The sequence below is a fragment of the Muscardinus avellanarius genome, assembly GCF_963383645.1.
Source record: "Muscardinus avellanarius genome assembly, chromosome: X".
Taxonomy (NCBI): Eukaryota; Metazoa; Chordata; class Mammalia; order Rodentia; family Gliridae; genus Muscardinus; species Muscardinus avellanarius.
This window is the reverse complement of record NC_137792.1, coordinates 13,404,693-13,424,583: the sequence shown is the minus strand read 5'-3', so window position 1 is coordinate 13,424,583 and position 19,891 is coordinate 13,404,693. Positions and strand designations below refer to the sequence as shown.

The 19,891-nt window shown below is 42.5% G+C and overlaps 1 protein-coding gene across 6 annotated transcripts in view; it reads left to right on the top strand.

Moving 5' to 3' along the window:
- The window catches only part of SH3KBP1 (SH3 domain containing kinase binding protein 1), a gene marked incomplete at its 3' end in the record, with an annotated part of 239,082 nt that overhangs the window by 122,257 nt on the left and 96,934 nt on the right, over positions 1–19,891 (top strand). For all 6 annotated transcript variants that reach the window (XM_080719051.1, XM_080719048.1, XM_080719050.1 and 3 more), the window contains one exon: positions 2,684–2,778. In XM_080719051.1, the coding sequence (XP_080575177.1) occupies positions 2,684–2,778 (95 nt within the window). The remainder of the gene's footprint in view (positions 1–2,683; positions 2,779–19,891) is intronic.

The following is a 19,891-nucleotide window of genomic DNA, read 5'->3' as shown; positions in this document are numbered from 1 at the left end:
AAAAAAAGAATAACTGTTATTACCTGGATATATTTACTCTTCCTAGGGTTATTGGAGGGTTCTATTCTCCTGAATATCTTGCCTGAACAAATCAGACTTCTGAACTAGGAAGTGGGCTGCAAATGGATGCTGGGAAGTTAACCGACAGTGGTCTATTGCACTTTACTAACTTTTTTGACTAACAGGTAGAGAAACATGACCTGTTCTTCATTTCTTTGTTAGTCACAGGTATCCAGTAATCTTTGTAAAATGTCTCCATTATTTCCATCCAAAGAATTACCCTCAAGCCAGGTGTGGTGGTGCATGCCTGTAATCCCAATATTTGGAAGACTAAGACAGGAGGATTGTAGGCTTGAGGTCAGCCCCAGCAACTTAGTGAGACTCTCAACAATTTAACAAAACCTTGTTTCAAAATAAGAAATAAAATAAGACTGGGGGTATATCCCAGAGGTAGAATACCCCTGGGTTCCATCCCCAGGAATACACACACACACACACACACACACACACACACACACACGCGAGCGCGCACACACACACACACGCGCGCGCGCGCACACACACACACACACACACACATACATACACACAGGGTTTAGGGGTATATCTTGGAAATAGAATGCCCATGGGTTCAGCATCCAATTAAAAAAACACACACAGACTCTGTCCAGGGGGCATGGTGGTGCATATTTGTAATCCAAACACTTGGGAGACTGAGACAGGAGGATCGTGCAGGTTCAAAACCAGCCTCAGTTACTTAGTGAGGCTGTCAGCAACTTAGTGAGACCCTGTTTCAATATAAAGTATAAAACAGGTCTGGGTATAGCTCAGAGGTAGAAAGCCCCTGGGTTCCATCCCCGGTACCACAAAAAAAAAAAGACTGTGTCAGTGTTGTTTTAAGTTTTGAGGTTGAGTAGTCATATTTCACTAGCATAGTCAATAGGAAAATTGTTAAGGAGCTGCCATTATCCAATTTTAAGATGTTTAACTTTTTCCCTCCTTTAGAACACTTGGCCAATTCAATTTTTTAAAGTTTGCTATTAATTAATCACAGGGATAAAAAACATCACTAAGTATATTGTCTTAATATGATGGTGTTCATGGGATTTAAAACTAGTGGCCCTCAGCACAGGTTAATAAGTAAACTCCTTCAGAGACCCAGGGTAGCTAAGATAGAAGGTTTCCAATCATTGGATAGGGGATGTAACTGATATCCTCAAGCCATTGGACAGAAAACCAAAACATCTGCCCAGAAGGAAAGTGATACCCTCTGCCCCACCCCTTCTTTCCCTCTCTCTCCTATCTTATCCTTTGACCACAGTGAGTCTGGATTATGGATTTTATATTTGCCTTTATTTTATATATCATTTTTTTGGATTGATGAGATTTTCACTGCAATAAATGAATTTCAGTAGCATAAAGTATTCTAGGGACAGTATAATCAATAGTTATGTATATAGCTCCAGGTTCTGATCTGTCTGCAGGAATTGACCTAAGCTTTGGAAAAAATCTAAGGATATACAAAACCATTAGATTTGTTGGCCATGATGAAGAATAATAAAGGCTTATTCTAACAGACACTGATTCTCTTGCATTTTTCCACCTTTTGTCCTGAGTTATGAGAGCAGTTTTCTGACTCTTCATTTCTCAAAGCCATTTTACATGTTTTCACTGTCTTAACTAGTGTTTTTGGATAAATACAGATAATTTAACATCACATAGGCTTTTGGTGGTATTATGGATTGAACTCATGGGCATCCTACCTCTGAGTTACATTCCCAGTCCTTTTTGTTTTAAAACAGGCCTTTACTGAGTTGCTGAGGGCCTCATTAAGTTGCTGAGGATGGTCTTAAACCTGTTTTTCTCCTACCTTAGCCTCCCAAGTAGTGGAATTGCACTATGTGACACTGTACCTGGCTCAGATTGACTTTTAAAAGCATATAATTCAGGGCATACTTGAATTGATTTTGAGTGGCCTTGGTATTTTTCCCACTTCAGTGAGAGCTGTGCATTTTCTTGCCAATAAAGAGTCCCATTAGTAAATAAACATCTTCCCAAAGAGAGACCAACACTTATTTGAACAAATTCACCCTCTCTGACACACATGGATAAAGAAAATTCTGTCAGTTTCTCTTGGCTTTTTGTGGTTGACATGTGTTCACATACAATTATATCAACATTTATCTATTAAGATGTCCCATAGCAATGTAACTGTTCATTGTTCTATATAACATATTAGCTCGTAACAAGTGTAAGTACCCTGTTTCTTATTTTGTCATGTGTAGAAGAAGGTGGTAAGACAACATTTCAGCTGTTTTCTCTCAGCAGATGTCGGCTTGTGCCTATTCCTAAAGAGTATATTAAACGGTACACATCTGTTTCCCTGAGACCAAGGGCACCTTTTTGCTTTTCTACCTGAAAAAAAAAAAAACAACAACAAAGCAGCCAATGGCATTTCATGATTTCACATGATTTGTGAGCAGGGGGATGCAGGAAATAAATATTCAGGATCCTACAATGAGTGCTCTTAGGGAGTTTTCTGAGGGTGACTCTTTCTTTTTACAATCATAATATCCTACCTGTTAAGCATGCCTTTGAAGTTAATGTGACAGAGAGCGCCTTCTCCTGGGCCACCTCATTAGACAAAGCACCTTCAAGGTTATGTTTTCTTTTCTTCTCACAGGCAAGGATTACTGCAAAGTGATATTTCCATATGAGGCACAGAACGACGATGAATTGACAATCAAAGAAGGAGATATAGTGACCCTCATCAATAAGGTAGTCAAAGGTTCTCTCCTGCCTTCTAAACTGTGAAGTGCTTTGGGGATATCCACGGGATAGTACAAGTTTTGCTTTTGCCCTCAAAACACCTGTTTTTCATCTTCATGATCTGGAACTTGTGAGGAAGAACTCACATCTTTCCTTTTTTTGTGGTACTGGGGATGGAACCGAGGGGCATTCTACCTTCAAGCTACATCCCCAGCCCTATTTTTATTCTTCATTTTGAAACAGGGCCTCACTGAGCTGCAAAGGGCCTCACTAAGCAGCTGACGCTGTCTACGAACCACAACCCTCCTATGTCTTTCCTTTGATCAGGCTAAGTCCAGGTGAATGAATGATCATCCATCGCATAGATTTCTGTTAGCCTTGTGGCCAGCTGCAGATATGCATGGGTCCACAGAAGAGTCTGTCCAGAAGGAATAACCCAGGAGGCAGCCTGCTTGGCTGTAGGCTCTGCCTTGTGTAGCAGCCAGGCTGCAAAGCTTTGTGCCCTGAGAGATCCATGGATGGACTTTAAAAAGGCTGGTCATGCCTCACAGGCAAAAAAAACTTTAAGAATGTTTGCTGTTCAGATCAAAGACAGGTAGAGTGCCTGAGAGAAATTCTCTAGTGTTGTTGGTCTAAGAAGGTCGGACGATTTTATTATCATTACAGCCAGAGCCCTGTAAACACCAGGAGAGCTATAAAATCTGTGTGAAGCTGTGCGGTTTGCCAAGGTCTTGACCACGTACTGTTTCTGCTTTCATGCCGGGCTCCTCACAAGTTGGTAGTTGAAAGTCATTATTTGAGTGATTCGTAGAGCATATGGCTTTTTCTCTGAAGTAAAGAGTTTTTATGATCGTCAAATATGATGAGAAGCTGAACAGGCTTTAAGATTCCATGGAAGGTGGTTTTATTCTTGCATCCTGTTGAGTGGCAGAGGACGTGCACAAGCATGACTTGGAGATCACGGTGGCCGCCTGAGCTCCCGCAGGGCTAGGAGGCATGGCAGGATGCAGGAAGAGGGACAGAGAGCAGGAGGTTAGGGCCAGGGGTAGGCCCCGGGTCCCACTGCCTCTGGCCATGACTGAGGGGGAGGGGACCTTGGCGTCACCGGCCCTCACCCCTCACCCGAGGTTTGTCTGTAATGTGGTCAGACTGGGCTTGCTGTCGCATACCTGTAATGCTGGTATTCAGGAGTCTGAGACAGCAAGACCACAGGGTGGAGGTGAGCCTTGGTAATTTATTGAGAGCTTGTTTCACACTAAAAATAAAAAGGGCTAGGGAGGTATAGCTAAGAGTTAGAATGCTCTGAGTTCATTCCCCAGCACTAAAAAAAATGAAGTGATCAGTGGGATTCACCTTTATGATTAAGAGCAGTTACTTTTAAGAAATAGCCTTGAAAGCCAAGCGTGTTGGCACATGCCTGTAATCCCAGTATTTGGAAGGCTGAGAAAGGAGAATCATAGGTTTAAAACCAGCCTTGGCAACCTCATGAGGCCCTCCACATCTTAGTGAGACCCTGTTTCCCAGTAAATAAATAAAATAGGGCTGGGGTGTATCTTGGAGGTAGAATTCCTCTGCTTGCACACTGATCCTGCTCCCCAGGCTGAGAGTGCTCATATTATTTTGACACTTGGGTTCCCTGGTCCCTCCCTGCCACTACCCTCCAAGCTGTCTTCCTGTGTTTCCAGCCCTTTCCTGTCCCAGCAGGCTGAACTCTGGCTTGTGGACCCATTTCCCCACCCCCAACCCCCGGGTCCAGAGAAGAGCCTTGGTGGAAGGACGCGTGCCCTTCATCCCTAGAAGCCAGCGCCTCTTTTTGGCATACCTGTGCTCATGTGACCCCTCCGAAGTCTTCAGCAGCTTTTCTTTCCTCTATGGTAAAATGTGGATGGGGCTGCTGGTGCTCCTTTCCCCAAGCTTTCTGGTTACTAAAGTCTGTCTTTCTGGCCTTGGTCCTTGTGACTGTTCTGCAGGAACTTACTGTATGTCCTCATCCTGCTCCTTTGTCCTCACAGACCTGACCTGAGCATATGCATTCCTGCTGCTCCAAATGCCCACTGCCTACCCACTGTGAGCTGCCTTCCTACCTCTTCCCCTCTCTCTCTCTCTCTCTCTCTCTCTCTCTCTCTCTCTGTACTGGGGATTGAACCCGGGGACATTCTACCTTTAAGCTACACCTCTAGTCCTATTTCATTTTCTATTTGGAAACAAGGTCTCACTTGGTTGCTGGGGGCCTCGCTAAGTTCCTGAGGCTGGTCTTGAACCTGCTATTCTCCTATCTCAGCCTCCCAAGTACTGAGATTACAGGTGTGCACCACAATGCCTGGCTCTGAGCTGTCTTTCTAATAGCAAATAACACAGCCAGTCTGAACTCACACTGCTTGGCTTGTTATGAGCTTGTTGCTTAACAAAAATCCCTCGTGTTCTATCATTTTCCTTTTATTGTTATTTTATATGATCTGCTGGGAAGTCACATCTCTTGCTGTCCTGTAATGGTACAGATTTTATTTTTATTTTCATAAAACTCCTGCCAGGCCCTGACCTAACATAGCACTTTGTTGGAACCAGCATGCGAAGATGACAAGTCCCATAAGCTACCATCTCAGAGAAAATAGGTTTTGAATCCAAGCTCCACACTTTCTGGCTGTGTATCTTTGGGCATGCACCTTAACCCCCCCCCCGCCCCGAGCCTCAGTGTCCTCAGCCATAAAGTGAGGCCATAAAGATGACCTTACAGAGCTGCTGTGTAAAACACCTCCTGCAGTCAGGCAAGGTGGCACATGCCTCTAATCCCAGGACTGGGAAGGTTGAGACAGGAAGATCGCAGGATCAAGACCAGCCTCAGCAACTTAGTGAGGCCCTGCTTCCAAATACAAAACATAATAGGGATGTGGTGTAGCTCAGAGGTAGAATGCTCCTGGGTTCAATTCCCAGCACAAGAAGAGTGAAAGAGAGAGAGAGAGGCACAGGCTTGTAATCCCAGCATTTGGGAGGCTGATACCAGAGGATCATGGTTCGCGGACAGCCTCAGCTACTTAGTGAGGCCCTTTGCAACTTAGTGAGACCCTGTCTCAAAATAAAAAATACAAAATAGGGCAGGGGGTGTAGCTCGGAGGTTAAATGCCCCTGGGATCCATCTCCAGACCCATAAAAAAAGAGAGGGAGGGAGGGAGGGAGGGAAGAAAAAAGAAGGAAGGTAGGAAGGAAGAACAGGAAGGAGGGACAGTCTTGAAAGAAGCGGTCTGCCATTCATACCCGTAATCTTCAGAATTGTTACCTCAATGTTGGCTGCTCTTTCTTAGACTTCGGAAATAGGAATGAAAGGCTCTTGTGTTTGGGCTCCGTTTGCTGCTATAGCTGGAATGTTGTGACATTAAGTAGGTAAAAACAATAAAAGAAAAGAAATTCACCTAAAATAGTTAAGTGGGTGAGATCTTAGCAAGAATTTGGAAAGAAAACATGCCACAACTATTTTGCCTTCTCCTAGGGAAAAATGGATTCTGAGCTATAGAAAATTTGTACCTCTTCCTCTAAGTTCACTAGTCACCCGGAAGTCCATTTAGATGATTGTATGTTATTATAAAATGTGTAGTTTGGCCCTGATTTAATATGTATTTTGATGTGCATGTTTATCGTATGTGTGAGTTGAGGAGAAAGACCTGCGTTGCTGTTCTCTAAATTCAATTGTGTTTGCCAGGAGACGCTCTGAATTCTGCCTATGTCGCCTTCTGTCATTGGCCGAGGTGCTTTTCCTCTGCCCTGCTTTTCTGTGCTGTGGCAGGAGTCACAGACCTCATTTTTAGCCCTAGCTTGTCAGTTCGTGTGGCTTTCTAGAAAATGAGTCAGACACCTTCGGTGGGTGTCTGTTAAGCCCTCTGCGGTTCCTGAAATAATGTGCAAAGACCCGAACTATTTGTACACGTCCCTGGAAACTAGGATGAGATGTGGCAACCTGAGCGACTTGTTTTTTAGTTTATTTATAAAGAATTCTTGCAGATTTGGGAACATTTCCACTTGTGTGGAACACACCTGTGTTCAGCTTTTATTTCTAGTCACTCAAAAATAGCTCCTGCGTCTGTGTTCCTGCCGCCCCCATCCCTGCCTTCCTGGTTTGTGCTGTGAGTGTGTTCTGGAAGGTTGAGAAGCCTGTGAGTCTGCTTTCCAACTGGAGGAGCTCCCTGGAGAAGGAATGAGGCCTGCTGGGTAGGAGCCAGGCCAGGGCTCAGCTGGGAGGGCATCCCCTTGGAGGGGCTGCTTGCTGTGACCTTTGTCACTTCGGGCACAATGAGCCCAGCTGTGGAGAGGCAATGTGCCTCCTCCGGATCAACAGAGCCATGGCCTTTTCCTCTCTAAACTAGGAAGAAGAGCATCCTACTGGCCTCTTTGTAAATAAGGATCTTTAAATACTGCTTATAAAAACAGCTTTCCTGGGTAGTTGTCTTCGGCCCTTAATAAATACACAAGCCCCATGTTTTCATTGTTGCAAGCCTGTTTGACCATACCAAGATCCATCCTTACAGCTGGGCACAGTGGCGTATGCCTTTTATCCTAGTACCTGGGAGACTGAGACAGGAGGATTGCAGGTTCACAGCTAGCCACAGCAATTTAGTGAGGTCCTCTGCAACTTAGTGAGACTCCTTTTCAAAATTAAAGATAAAATAGAGCCAGGGTGCAGTTTAGAGGTAGAATGCCCCTGGGTTGACTTCCCAGTAAAACACACACACACACACACACACACACACACACACACACACACACACCCCATGCTTAGAAAGATAATATTGGCTTTATTCAATGGAGTTGTGGCTATGAAAGGAAAGGGAAGAGGAAGATATAAACTACCATTGATGTTCATACACCCTAAAGAAGGAGGAGACCCAGTAAATTCCATGCAGGTAGTTCATGCCACGTCTCACTCTGATGGTATAGTTATCTTTTCTTGGACCATAAGGATTATACGCTGGAGATTTCTGGCAGCAATTTTAATTTGCACCCTGTCCTCTTCCCCTCACAGTGTTCATTTATTCATTCATGCATTCATTCATCAAAAAAGATGTATGGTACTGAGCATGGTGATGTATGCCTGTTGTCCCAGTTACTTGGAAGGCTAGACAGAATGATCACAGGCCATCCTCAGCACGTGGCCATCCTCAGCAACTTAGGGAGACTCTCAGCTACATAGTGAGACTGTTTCAAAATAAAAATAAAAAGGGATGGGAGTGTGGCTCAAAGGCAAAATGTCTCTAGGTTCAATCCCTAGCACCAAAAAAAATTTGTGGGGTATGCTTGGAGCTTCAGTGATAAGCAAAACACTGTAGACTGGGAGGTGTGCTTTTTCTTAGTTCTAAATATTTAGAGCTGGACATTTGGTGGGGGCAGAGTTAGAACTGAATGCCAACTCATCCAGATTCTCTCATCTCTACCTCAACATGTTTCCTGCCCTCTTTTTTCCAGATCATGGTAGAGCATTTAACTTAATATTAAAGGCTAGATGTACCAGTGTGGGGGTGTGGGCAGCTACCAATAGAGTCCAGGCAGGAGCTCAAGCATCTCACCTCCCAGTAGTCCTGGAAGTCACCGGGCCATGAACGTTCTCTCCAGATCACAAAAGAAGAACAGAGGCTCAGAGCACAGAGCCTGCTCTCTTAGAGGACTCCCAGCAAGTGCTCCGGCGGGGGGCAGGGTGTGGAATGGAATCCACACCCTGTGGGTGGAATCTCTTTCCTGCTGTGCTGTTAGATACTTGTAGGAGGGATCAGTCACTCCCAGGGGTGACTCTTACCCAGTCATTGAGAGCCACCCATTGTTGCTGGGTACCATGGACTTTCTCACACAGTGACATTATCATTATTACTTATCAGAGCAGAGAATTACTATGCTGTTTCCCCATCCACTTATCCACTTGTTTGACTCTTGTCTTTTTGTGTGTGCTGTTGGGGATGGAACTCAGGAGTATTCTACCTCAGAGCTACAGCCCCCAGCCCTATTTTTAATTCCTTATTTTGAAACAGGGTCTCGCTAAGTTGCCAAGAGCCTCACTAAGTTGCTGAGGCGGGCCTCAAATCTGCAATCATCCTATCTCAGTCTCCCAAGTACTGGGATTACAGCCATGCACCACCATACCCGGCGTGACACTTGTGTTTTGGAATGCATGTTTTTTCTCTGTTTGAGTCAGGACATCACAGCCATGGTTTCTTCATTACCGGTGACTTTCCAAGTCTGTTGTCACCCTAGAGACAAAATGAAACCCAATGAAGGAGGAGTGAGGACCAGGGCCCAGGGTAGCATCAGTTTTTGTGTGTGCCTGAAACCCTCCGCTCCCACTGTTTCTGCCTACTCCCTATTGTCTGCTGCATTTTGTTCTGCTGTAAGTATTCCAGGTATCACTTAACTTTCTACTTTCTGTTACGATGATAAAAAAAAGAAAGGCAGGAGCTTTTTTGAGCTCCTTCCCAAGTCCTTCTGTGATTATATCTTCTTTTGTTTGTTCTAATGTTTATCTCCCCTTCTGGGTCTCCTCATTCATTCATCAATTAATTGAAATATTTATTCATAAGAAAAACATTTCAGATTTCTTTGCATCCCATCCCACAGGAAGAAAAGTCTTTCTTTCACAAAGAGAAGTGTCTTTGGGCATCTCAAAAAAGATCCTTAGCTTGGTATAAGAAAGCCAATCGGCTAAACTGAGTGTTCTGGTACAGGCCTGTAATCCCAGGAGGCTGAGATAGAAGGATCATGGGTGTGAGGCCAGCCTCAGCAACTTGCCAATACCATCAGCCTCAGTAACTTAGCCAGACCTTGTTTCAAAATAAAAGGTAAAAAAGGGCTGGGGGTATAATTCAGAAGTAGAAGGCCCCTGGGTTCAATCCCTAGGCTAAAAAGAATGACGAAAATGCCAAACAGCTAAATAGATTGCTGGCCTCAGCCTTTTCTCTCTGAACTGCTGAAGCTTTTAACAGAGGTAAAAAGGCTCGGATTAAGCATGGTTTCAAGGGTGAGGACTAAATTAGCAGATGTCACGCTGAAGATGATGGCATGCTGACAGACCTATTAGAAGGACATGTTTTACGAGTGAATAAAGAAGTAAAGCACAGGTCTGGATCTCTGGGTTTGCACACATTTGAAAAATGTCAGTGTTCAGCAAATGACTCATTTATGTCATAGAATGTGTTTCTTGCCATGTGGCCTGTCTTGTTAGACTGCATATGTCCTAATTTGAGACAGAATCACACTCTATCTCCTCCTCAGAGCGTTAGAAGCCCGAGGGAATACTGTCTACTTCTGGCTTGCCTTCCTGTTTGGAAGTAGCCAGGAGATGGGGTAGGTAAGGAGACCCATGACCCCCTCAGTGTGTTTCATCAAAATTCCCCCTTGATGAGCTTGTTCACTGTCACAAACACACAGTTTTAAATTAGATACAGATGGTAATTGTAGGGTTGAGGGCTAGGGAAATTTTCCTTGTAGATTGCCAGTAGACTGAATAAACAATGCCACCCCCAAATTTGAATGGCTATTATTCTGAATTTTTCTTTTCTAGCATCTGTTATGAACAGATGAGTTTGTGCTTGATGCAAATTCTCAGGTCTATGTGTCTCCATAGACTATCTGACACCACCTAAAGGAACTCTTCTATACTTGTTCAGCCTAATTAGCATATTACTCCAGAGTGATCCTTGTAATCAGCAGGACATCAGAAATCCACACAGCACCATCTTGAAACACTCATCTCCCTTGCAGTGCACAGAGAAATCCGCAGGTTTCTTAAGGAATTAGGCCTCCCTTTTTTTCTGTTTTCTATTCCCAACCCTTCTATTTGCATTACCCTGCGAGGGATGTTGTAAGGTTTAAATGTGTAGCTGAAATTTAGAAATATAAAAGTCATATTATAGTTATTGCTATAATATGTTATTATAGGAAGAAGAAAAGACAGACAGATGTATGGTGACTTGGGTCAGGACTTGCCCTGAAATTCTTCAATATTTATTTCAACATTTTTTAGGGTAAAAGTCACTTGTAAGTGTAGTATAGTCCCTGCCTTGTTAAATATTTCAAAGCTTTTTACATTTATATTTGCCTTTTATTCAAGTACATAGCCAAGCGTGGTGGTGCATGCCTATAATCTCAGTACTTGAGAGGCTGAGATAGGAGGACCGCAGGTTCTTGACCAACCTTAGCAATTTAGCAAGGCCTTCAGCAACCTAGCGGGACCCATTTTCAAAATTAAAAAGTAAAATAGGGCTGGGGTTTTAGCTCAGAAGTAGAATCTCCTGGGTTCAATAGAGATTGAAATAAAAGAAATCTCAATGAAACATACTATGAAATAAATAAATAACAAATAAATAATAAAATATATAGTTTCAAGCTGGACACAGTGCCACATGCCTGTAATTCTAGTACTTGGGAGGCTAAGACAGGATTGCAGGCTTGATTCAGCCTGAGTAACTTAGCAAGACACTGTTTGGAAATAAAATATAAACCAGGGCTGGAGGTGTAGCTCAGAGTAAGAATGTCTCTGGGCTCAATCCCCAGTGTCAAAATGAATGAATGAATGAATGAATAGGTCTAAGGGTGTAGCTCAGAGGTAGAATACCCCTGGGTTTAATCCCCAGTACCAAGGTTTCTGAGAAGGAAAGTAACATGGCCTCTATTTATAAGTAATATTTTTAAAAATTTTTTTGGTGGTACTGGGGGTGGAACCCAGGGGCTTTCTACCTCCGGGCTATACTCCTAGACCTATTTTATACTTTATTTGGAAACAGGGTCTCACTAAGTTGCTGAGCGCCTCACTCAGTGGCGCTCAGCTGGCTTTGAACCTGTGCGATCCTCCTGTCTCAGCCTCCCAAGCGCGGGGATTACAAGCGTGCACCACCACACCCAGCTAATATTTTAAATCTCTACAATACTCTTGAAACAAAAATGAGAGGAAATAACAGATAAATACAATGAAAATCCAAAATGACTCATTATTTCACAACATTTTCATGCTTTTCTTAGTGTTTTTGCAGTTATTTTTCCAGACTTTTCCCATGCATATACCTAATTACAATTTAAAATTAATTATTCACACTATTTTATAACCCTTTTTGTCCCAAATATATTGTGATTATCTTTGGCTACTCAGCATCCTAATGAGTGGGGAGAGAACCACAAACTTTTCTCATATTTATTCTGTTTGTGCTGTTTCATTTTTAGACCACATTGCTGCTAGCCATTACCTTGCACATGAGTCCTGTGATCACAATGGCTCCTATTGCTCTCCACTAGCTGGGTGACCTTGGTCCTGTTGCTCATCTCCCTGTGCCTCAGTTTCCATCTTTGTGAAAGGAGGGTAATGATCGTACCTACCTCCTGATATTGTGGAGATGAAATGAGATGAAGTGGGTGCTGTGGGTTGAATGTGTCCCCCCCAGGTTCTAGGGTTGAACATGGAATTTTCAGTGCAACAGCTTTGAGAGGTGAGACCTTTAACAGGTGTTAAGTCATGAGCATTCTGCCCTCAACAGTGGCTCACTAGCATTATCATAGGCGTGGGTTTATTGTTACCAGAGTATGTTCCTGATAAAAGGATGAGTTGGGCTCCCTTTCCCTTTCTCTTGTGCACACGCTCCTGCCTTTCCACCTTCCACCTCGGGCTCATGCAGCAAGAAGTCCCTCACTAGTGCAGTCTGGTTGACCTTGGACTTCTAGCCTCCAGGACTATAAGAACCAAATCTGTTTTTATTTTGGTACTGGGGATTCAACCCAGGGCCATCCTACTTCCAAGCTGTACCCCCAACCCTTTTTTATTTTGAAAAGGGCCCTCGCTGAGTTGCTGACAGTCTTGCTGGGTTGCTGACGCTGGCCTCAGACATGTGATCTTGTCTCAGCCTCCCCAGGACTGGGATTACAAGCATATTCTACCATACCTGGCCAAATCTCTTCTATATAAAATATCCAGTCTTAGGTATTCTATTATAGAAGCACAAAATAGACCAATAAGGATAAAATAGTAGGAAAAGCACCTAGAGAGCTTGGATCAGAGTAAGTGCTCCATAAATGTTAGCAGTTCTTATCATTTCCTGAAGATAAATGGCTAAATATAACACTGCATCAGTGCATTTTGAGGGCATTTATTTAAGTGAAGCTCTGAGAGATTGTACCAATGTAGTGTCTCCACAGTAGTATGGGAGAATATGTTTCCTTATCCTCATCGTATCTGGATATTTTCATTCCTTTTGTCTCTGCTAATATGATTTTAGTATGCTTTGTTAACTGCACTTTATTTTTCTGATACTGAGGATTGAACCCAGAGATATTCTGCCTCTGAGATACACCTACAGCCCTTTTTCACTTTTTTCTCAAACAGGGTCTCTCTAGGTTGCTGAGTCTCGATACATTGCTGAATTTATTCTTAAATCTAGGGTCCTCCTGTCTCCCAGGTACTAGGATTGCAGGCCTGTGCCAATAAGCTGAGCTAATTCTGCATTTTATTTATTTATTTATTTTTTGGTGGTACTGGGGGTGGAACCCAGAGGCTTTCTACCTCCGGGCTATACTCCCAGACCTTTTTTATATTTTTTATTTGGAAACAGGGTCTCACTAAGTTGCTGAAAGCCTCACTAAGTAACTGAGGCTGGCTTCGAACCCGTGCGATCCTCCTGTCTCAGCCTCCCAAGCGCAGGGATTACAAGCGTGTGCCACCACGCCCGGCTAATTCTGCATTTTAAAAATTATTACTGACCCAGGCATCGTTATTTGCCCCTTTAATTTTAGTACTTGGGAGGCTGAAGCAGGAGGATTACAGGCTCATGGCCAGCCTCAGCAACTTAGCAAGGCCCTCAGCAACTTAGTGAGATTGTGTTTCAAATAAAAAATAGAATAGGGCTGGGAGTATAGTTCAGAGGTGTAATTCCCCTGGGTTCAAATCCCAGTGCTCCCCAACACACACACACACACACACACACACACACACACACACATACACGACACGAGCTGGACATGGCGGCCCATGTCTGTAATCTCAATACTTGGGAGGCTGAGACTGGAAGGTTGCAGGTTCAAGGCTAGCAACTTAGTGAGTCCCTGTTTCAAAATAAAGAATAAAATAGGGCTAGGGGGGTAGCACAGAGGTAGAATGCTCCTGGTTCAGTCTTCAATACAGAAAATATATATTGCCTTTTTGCAATTAGTGTTTATAAAAATATCTCATATTCATGATATCAACCCTGTTTTTTTATTACAAATATTTTCCTTAGTTTATGACTCATGGATATACTTAAGAAAAAAGGCATTAAAATGAATGCCTTTTAGCTTTAAAATCGTATTATATAGACAACTGTACAGTCCAGTAAAATCTATCACTTTAAGAGTTTTACTGAAGATTTTTATATTTTAGTCCTAGTTGAAAAGTGTAGCTAGTTCTTGCAAGCATTCCTATTCTGCCTTCCTCAGGGCTTATAGAGGTTCTATTTAAAGCTTCTGTCCTTTTAGTATTTTTTCTAGTGGCATCCAGAGAGCCCTGAGGTTCTGCATGGATGCTTGTGAGAATCCTCATGGCCCAGACCAGAGCTTGGCTGACTTTGTCAGTAAAGCTCCAAAAAGCAAATATTTCAGGCTTCGTGGGCCATGCAGGCTCTGTCACGACTACAACACTGCCATTTAGAGGGGAAACAGCCATGGAGGGAAATAAATGGACACTTACATTTGAACATCATGTAATTTTGTGTGTGTGTGTGTGTTTTTAATTTTGAAAAAGGGTCTCACAATACCCCTAGCAATGGTTTATTTTTATTTTATTTATTTATTTATTTATTTATTTATTTATTTATTTATTTTTGGTGGTACTGGGGTTTCTGGAAGCCCTTCTACCTCCGGGCTACACTCCCAGACCTATTTTATATTTTTTTATTTGGAAACAGGGTCTCTTAAGCCAGCGTGGTTGGCTTTGAACCTGCGTGATCCTCCTGTCTCTGCCTCCCAAGCGTGGGGATTACAAGCATGCGCCACCACGCCCGGCTTATTTTTATTTTGAAACAAGGCCTCACTAAGTGGCAGAGGGCCTCACTAAGTTGCTGAGGTTGGCTGGGAACCTGCAATCCTCCTGTCTATGCCTTCCAAATACTGGAATTACAAGCATGCATCACTACTCCCTGCTTTCCTTGATTTTTAAAACCACTTAAAAATATAAAAAACCCTATTCTTAGCTTTTTGGCCTATAGGCTGTATTTGCTGACCCCTAAGATAGCATATCTAGAAAAAGACCCATAAAGATCCAGCCAATTTTTTTCTTTTTTTTTTTTTATGGTGGCACATACTTTTTAAATTACCAATACTTGGAGAATCACACATTTGTGGCCAGCCTCAGCAACTTAGCGAGGTTCTCTCCAACTTAATGAGACTGATTCAAAACAAAAATTACAATAAAACTGGGCTGGGGTTATAGCTCAAATGTCAGCAGTTTTTTTTTAATTTTTATTGGTGAACTGTATTCATACATCATAGTGGGATACAAACTTTTGTAGACATACATGCACACATCGCCCAGTCAGCCCCCACCCGATCCCCACCCCATTCTCTCCCCATCCCTCCTTCCCATGCTTGGCTTAGTGGTTGACATCTAGTATTACAGCAATTTATCCAAAATTAAAAATGATAATCTCACATAACAGTTTCATTTTTCTGATACCAAGCTTTTGATGACTAAAAGATAATATTTCAATATTTCTTTTTGCTTTCTTTCTTACCAGAGAATATTTTTTCTTTTTTTTAGGTGAAACTATCATATATTTATATATTTATTTTTCAGAAAAAAATCTATCCTAATATGGAATATGGACTCTAGATACCCAAAACGATCTCGAAAAAGAACAAAGCTAAAAGATATATATTTTCTGATTTCAAACCATATAAAGCTACAATAATTGAAACAGTGTAGTACTGTTCTAAAGGCAGATATATAAACCGTTGGAGTTAAATAAAAGCCTAGAGATAAATTCTTCTATATATTGTCAAGTTATTTTTGACAAGGTTTCCACAAATATTTGGTGGAGGAAATTATGATCTTTTAACTAAATATTGTTGAAAAATAATAATTACATGGAAAAGAATAAAATTGGACCCTTACCTAATCCCATATACAAACATTAACTCAAAACAGGTAAAAGACCTAAATATAAATCTTAAGACTATAAACTTTTAGGAGACAATCTGGGTCATAAAACCTCACAACACTGAAATTGGCCGTGATTTCTTGGATATGATTTCAATGGCCCAGGCAACAGAAGAGTATACAAACTCCCTAAAAAATAAAAAAAAAATATTGTATATCCAAAGACAATGTAAACAGAGTTAAAAGTTACTGATAGAATGGGATAAAATATTTTCAAATGCTATATCTGAAGGTATATTAATATTCCAACTAGAAATCCTAAAAATTAACAACAATAAAAGCAAACAATACAATTTAGAGATAGGTAAAATACTAGCATAAATAATGAATCTCCACAGATAACTAATCTTAGTTGTCTGTTGGATGGAAAATCTTGTTTCTCTGGTTCTGGTGTGTGTTACCTATTTCTTCTTTGTAGTTAATCTCTTTGAGTATTTTCTCTAGTGCTGGTTTTGAAGACATAAATTCCTTCAGTTTCTGTTTGTCATGGAAACTTCTTATTTCTCCATCTAATTTGATAGAAAGTTTTGCTGGGTAGGAAATTTTTGGCTGGAAGTTGTTTTCTTTCAGAGTTTGGAATATGTTACTTCTGGCTCTCATGACTTGGTTTGGGAAGTCTGGAGTGGTTCTTATTGGTTTGCCTCTGAATGTCACTTGGCCCTTTGTTTTTGTTGCCTTTAAGATTCTGTGCTTGGCTTCCACATTGGTCATTTTGACAATTATGTGGCGTGGGGATCCTCTTCTCCGATCCTGTCTAAAGGGAGTTCTATAAGTTTCCTGGACCTGTGTATCGACCTCTTGCTCTATGTTTGGAAAATTTTCTGCTATTACTTCCTTGAAGAGATTGTTGATCCCTTTGGTTTCACCTTCTTTTCACTCCTCTATTCCAATTATTCTTAGGTTAGCTCTCTTAAAATGGACCCATATTTCTTCATTGTCAGATTCCTGCTGTCAGATATTTTTTTCTAGATTAGAAACTATGCGTTCATTTTTGGATTGTTCATCTTCTAAGAGCGAGATTCTATTCTCCGTGTGGTCTAATCGGTCGTTTGTACTTTGAATTGAGGCCTTTACTTCATTAATTGTATCCTTTATCTCTTTTTGGCTCTCTCTGAATTCTTTTCGAAACACCTCTATTATTTCTACAGTTATTTTCCTGATTTGATCTTCTAGAAATCTCTGAATTTCTGTTTTATCGGGTTCTGATGTTGTGGGGTTGTGGGCATTCATTGCTCCATTGTTATTCCTCTTTCCCATGATTTAGGAAGTTTGTGCCTTCTCTGGTTTCTTCCCTTGGGTCACTACGACTTCACTTAAGGTGCTCTGGATCTCGAGTCTGTGGTATCTCAGTCCTACTCAGACTACTCCTTTACTGGGTTGTATCACAGAATCTCAGACACAGGGAGTCGATAGAGGCTGCTTTAGACCATGGGGGGTGCCAGGTTGGGCGTTCTCCTATGGTGTAATATCTCTGCCACCGCCACTCCCCCACTGGGTCAAGTCTCTGGGAATGCAGTACTGGGATTTCTCCTCTGGGGCCCGCAATTTGACTCACTGTTGTTGAGTATGCAGATGGAGCTGTAGCGACTCGGTGAATTCGCTGCTGTTGCCGCAGGTGGCAATATAGCCCTGTTGCCACGCCCTCGACCATGAGGCTGGCGTATTTCTTCTCCGGTTTTGAGCTCCGCTCTGAGTTCCTGCAGCGTGTGCTGAGCCCAGCCACTGGGAGCTTTAGATGCTCTCTGCGCCGAAAAATCTGCCGAATCCTGCCCGGCTGTTCCTCACTGCTCACCTCGGCTCGCTGTCCGCCACTGGTCTCTGGAGCCTGATGGGCTGTTGATTGTGTTGGTGTGGAGCCGTAGCCGTCCGGTGAACTCGCCGCTGCCACCGGCAGTAAGGCGCTGCTGCCGCGTCCTCAGGCATGAGGCCGGCGTATCTCCTCTGTGGCTCTGGACTCCGTTCTGAGTCCCCCTCCTCTCTGGGGCTCGTGCTGCAAGGAAAGATGGCGCCTGTCGCTCCGCGCCGCGGCTCTGGCCGCAGCACTGCAGTCTGGTTTCTTTCTGGTGTCCCGTTTGTCCAGCCCTCTTTTTCTCTGTCCCTTGTAATTACATTTTTTTCCACTCTGGTGATGTTGTTGTCTGTGTATGAAAGGCGCTGATTTTGTGGTAATAGAGATTGGTTGTTAGCGGGGCTCTTAAGCCCCGCTTTTCTTGGTCGCCATCTTCCAATTTATTTTCAACAAAAGTGCAAAGGCAGTTTAAAAGAGAAAGAATGATCTTTTTAAGAAATGGTGTTAGCATAATTGGACTTAGATAACAGAAAATGAACTCTAATCTAAATCTAACACATTATGCAAAAATTAACCAGAAAGACCATAGATCTACATGTAAAACACAAAACATTAAAATTATTTATGAAAACATAGAAGGAAAGGGTTAGATATGATGTCAAAAGCTCAATCCATTAAAAAACTGTTAAACTGTTCTTTGGTGAAATTAAAAACTTTTACTCTGCCAGATACTCTTAAGAGAATGTTGTTAGCTAGGTGCAGTGATACATGCCTCTAATCCTAGTACTTGGGAACCCAAAACAGGATGATTACAGGTTTGAGGCCAGCCTGAGCAATTTAGAAAGATTCTGTTTCAAAAAATAAATAAAAGGGTTTGGGGTTATAACTCAGAGGTATAGTGCCCCTGGGTTCAATCCCCAGTATACACACACACACACACACACACACACACACGGGGGGGGGAGGTAGGGAGAGAGAGAGAGAGAGAGAGAGAGAGAGAGAGAGAGAGAATGAGGATGTTTAAAAAGATGAAAAAATTGCCGGGCGTGGTGGCGCACGCTTGTAATCCCCACTTTTGGGAGGTGGAGACAGGAGGATCACACAGGTTTGATGCCAGCCGCGCTGGCTTAAGAGACCCCGTTTCCAAAAAAAAAAAAAAAAAGTATAAAATAGGTTTTGGAGTGTAGCCTGGAGGTAGAAGGGCTTCCAGGAACCCCAGTACCACAAAAAAAAGATGAAAAAAATTAATAAGAGAGCTAGTGTTGCTGGTTGATCTGTTTTTCCTATATAAGGCCATCTGATACCCAGTGTTCAGTTAGTGATTGCATGATAAGTAATTACATGTCTTTCAAGGATCTTGATTTTTGTGTGTGTGTGTGGTGCTGGAAATTGAGCCCAGGGGCAGTCTACCTTTGAGCTACAACCACAGAGCCTATTTTGTTTTTCATTTTATAACAGCATTTCACTAAGCTGTGGAGGGCCTTGCTAAGTTGTTGAGGCTGACCTTAAAACTGTCATCCCCCACAGGGCTTCATTAAGTTGCAGAGGTCCTTGCTAAGTTCCTGAGGCTGGCCTCGAACCTGCCATCTTCCTGTCTCAGCCTCCTAATTATTGACATTACAGGCATGTACAACAGTGCCCAGAAGGATCTAGGTTTTAATCTGAGTCTTCCTGAAAATATATTTTATATGAGGCTGTGGATCTTCTACCTTGGAGCCTATCTCTGGCCCTGTGACATTTGTCCCCATTGATGATGGGTAGATGTGGCCATGCTCCACTGGTCTAACATGGACCCAGCTGAGCAGCCTGAGGGCCTGAGTTTGGCCCCAGAATTGTTTTTCTCACCCAGTGCACTGGCCTAGAAGCTAAATTGGCTAAGTATAGATAAAAGGCCCCAAACAAAATCTTAGGTAAAGAAATGAGTCTTCTTAATGGAATAAACTTCTTAAAAGAAATGTAGATATTTCGCGGTAAAGAATGGAAGTAGAAGCCTGGTGCAGTGCTGCATGCCTGTAATGCCAGTACTTGAGAGTCTGAGACTGGAGGATCACAGGTTTGAGATCAGAAGCAAGCAGTAACTAAGCAAGGCCCTATTTCAAAAAAAAAAAAAAAAGAAAGAAGGAAGGAAGGAAAGAAGGAAAGAAAAGAAAAGAAAAGAACCTTAAAGCTAATGGTGTAACTCAGAGGTA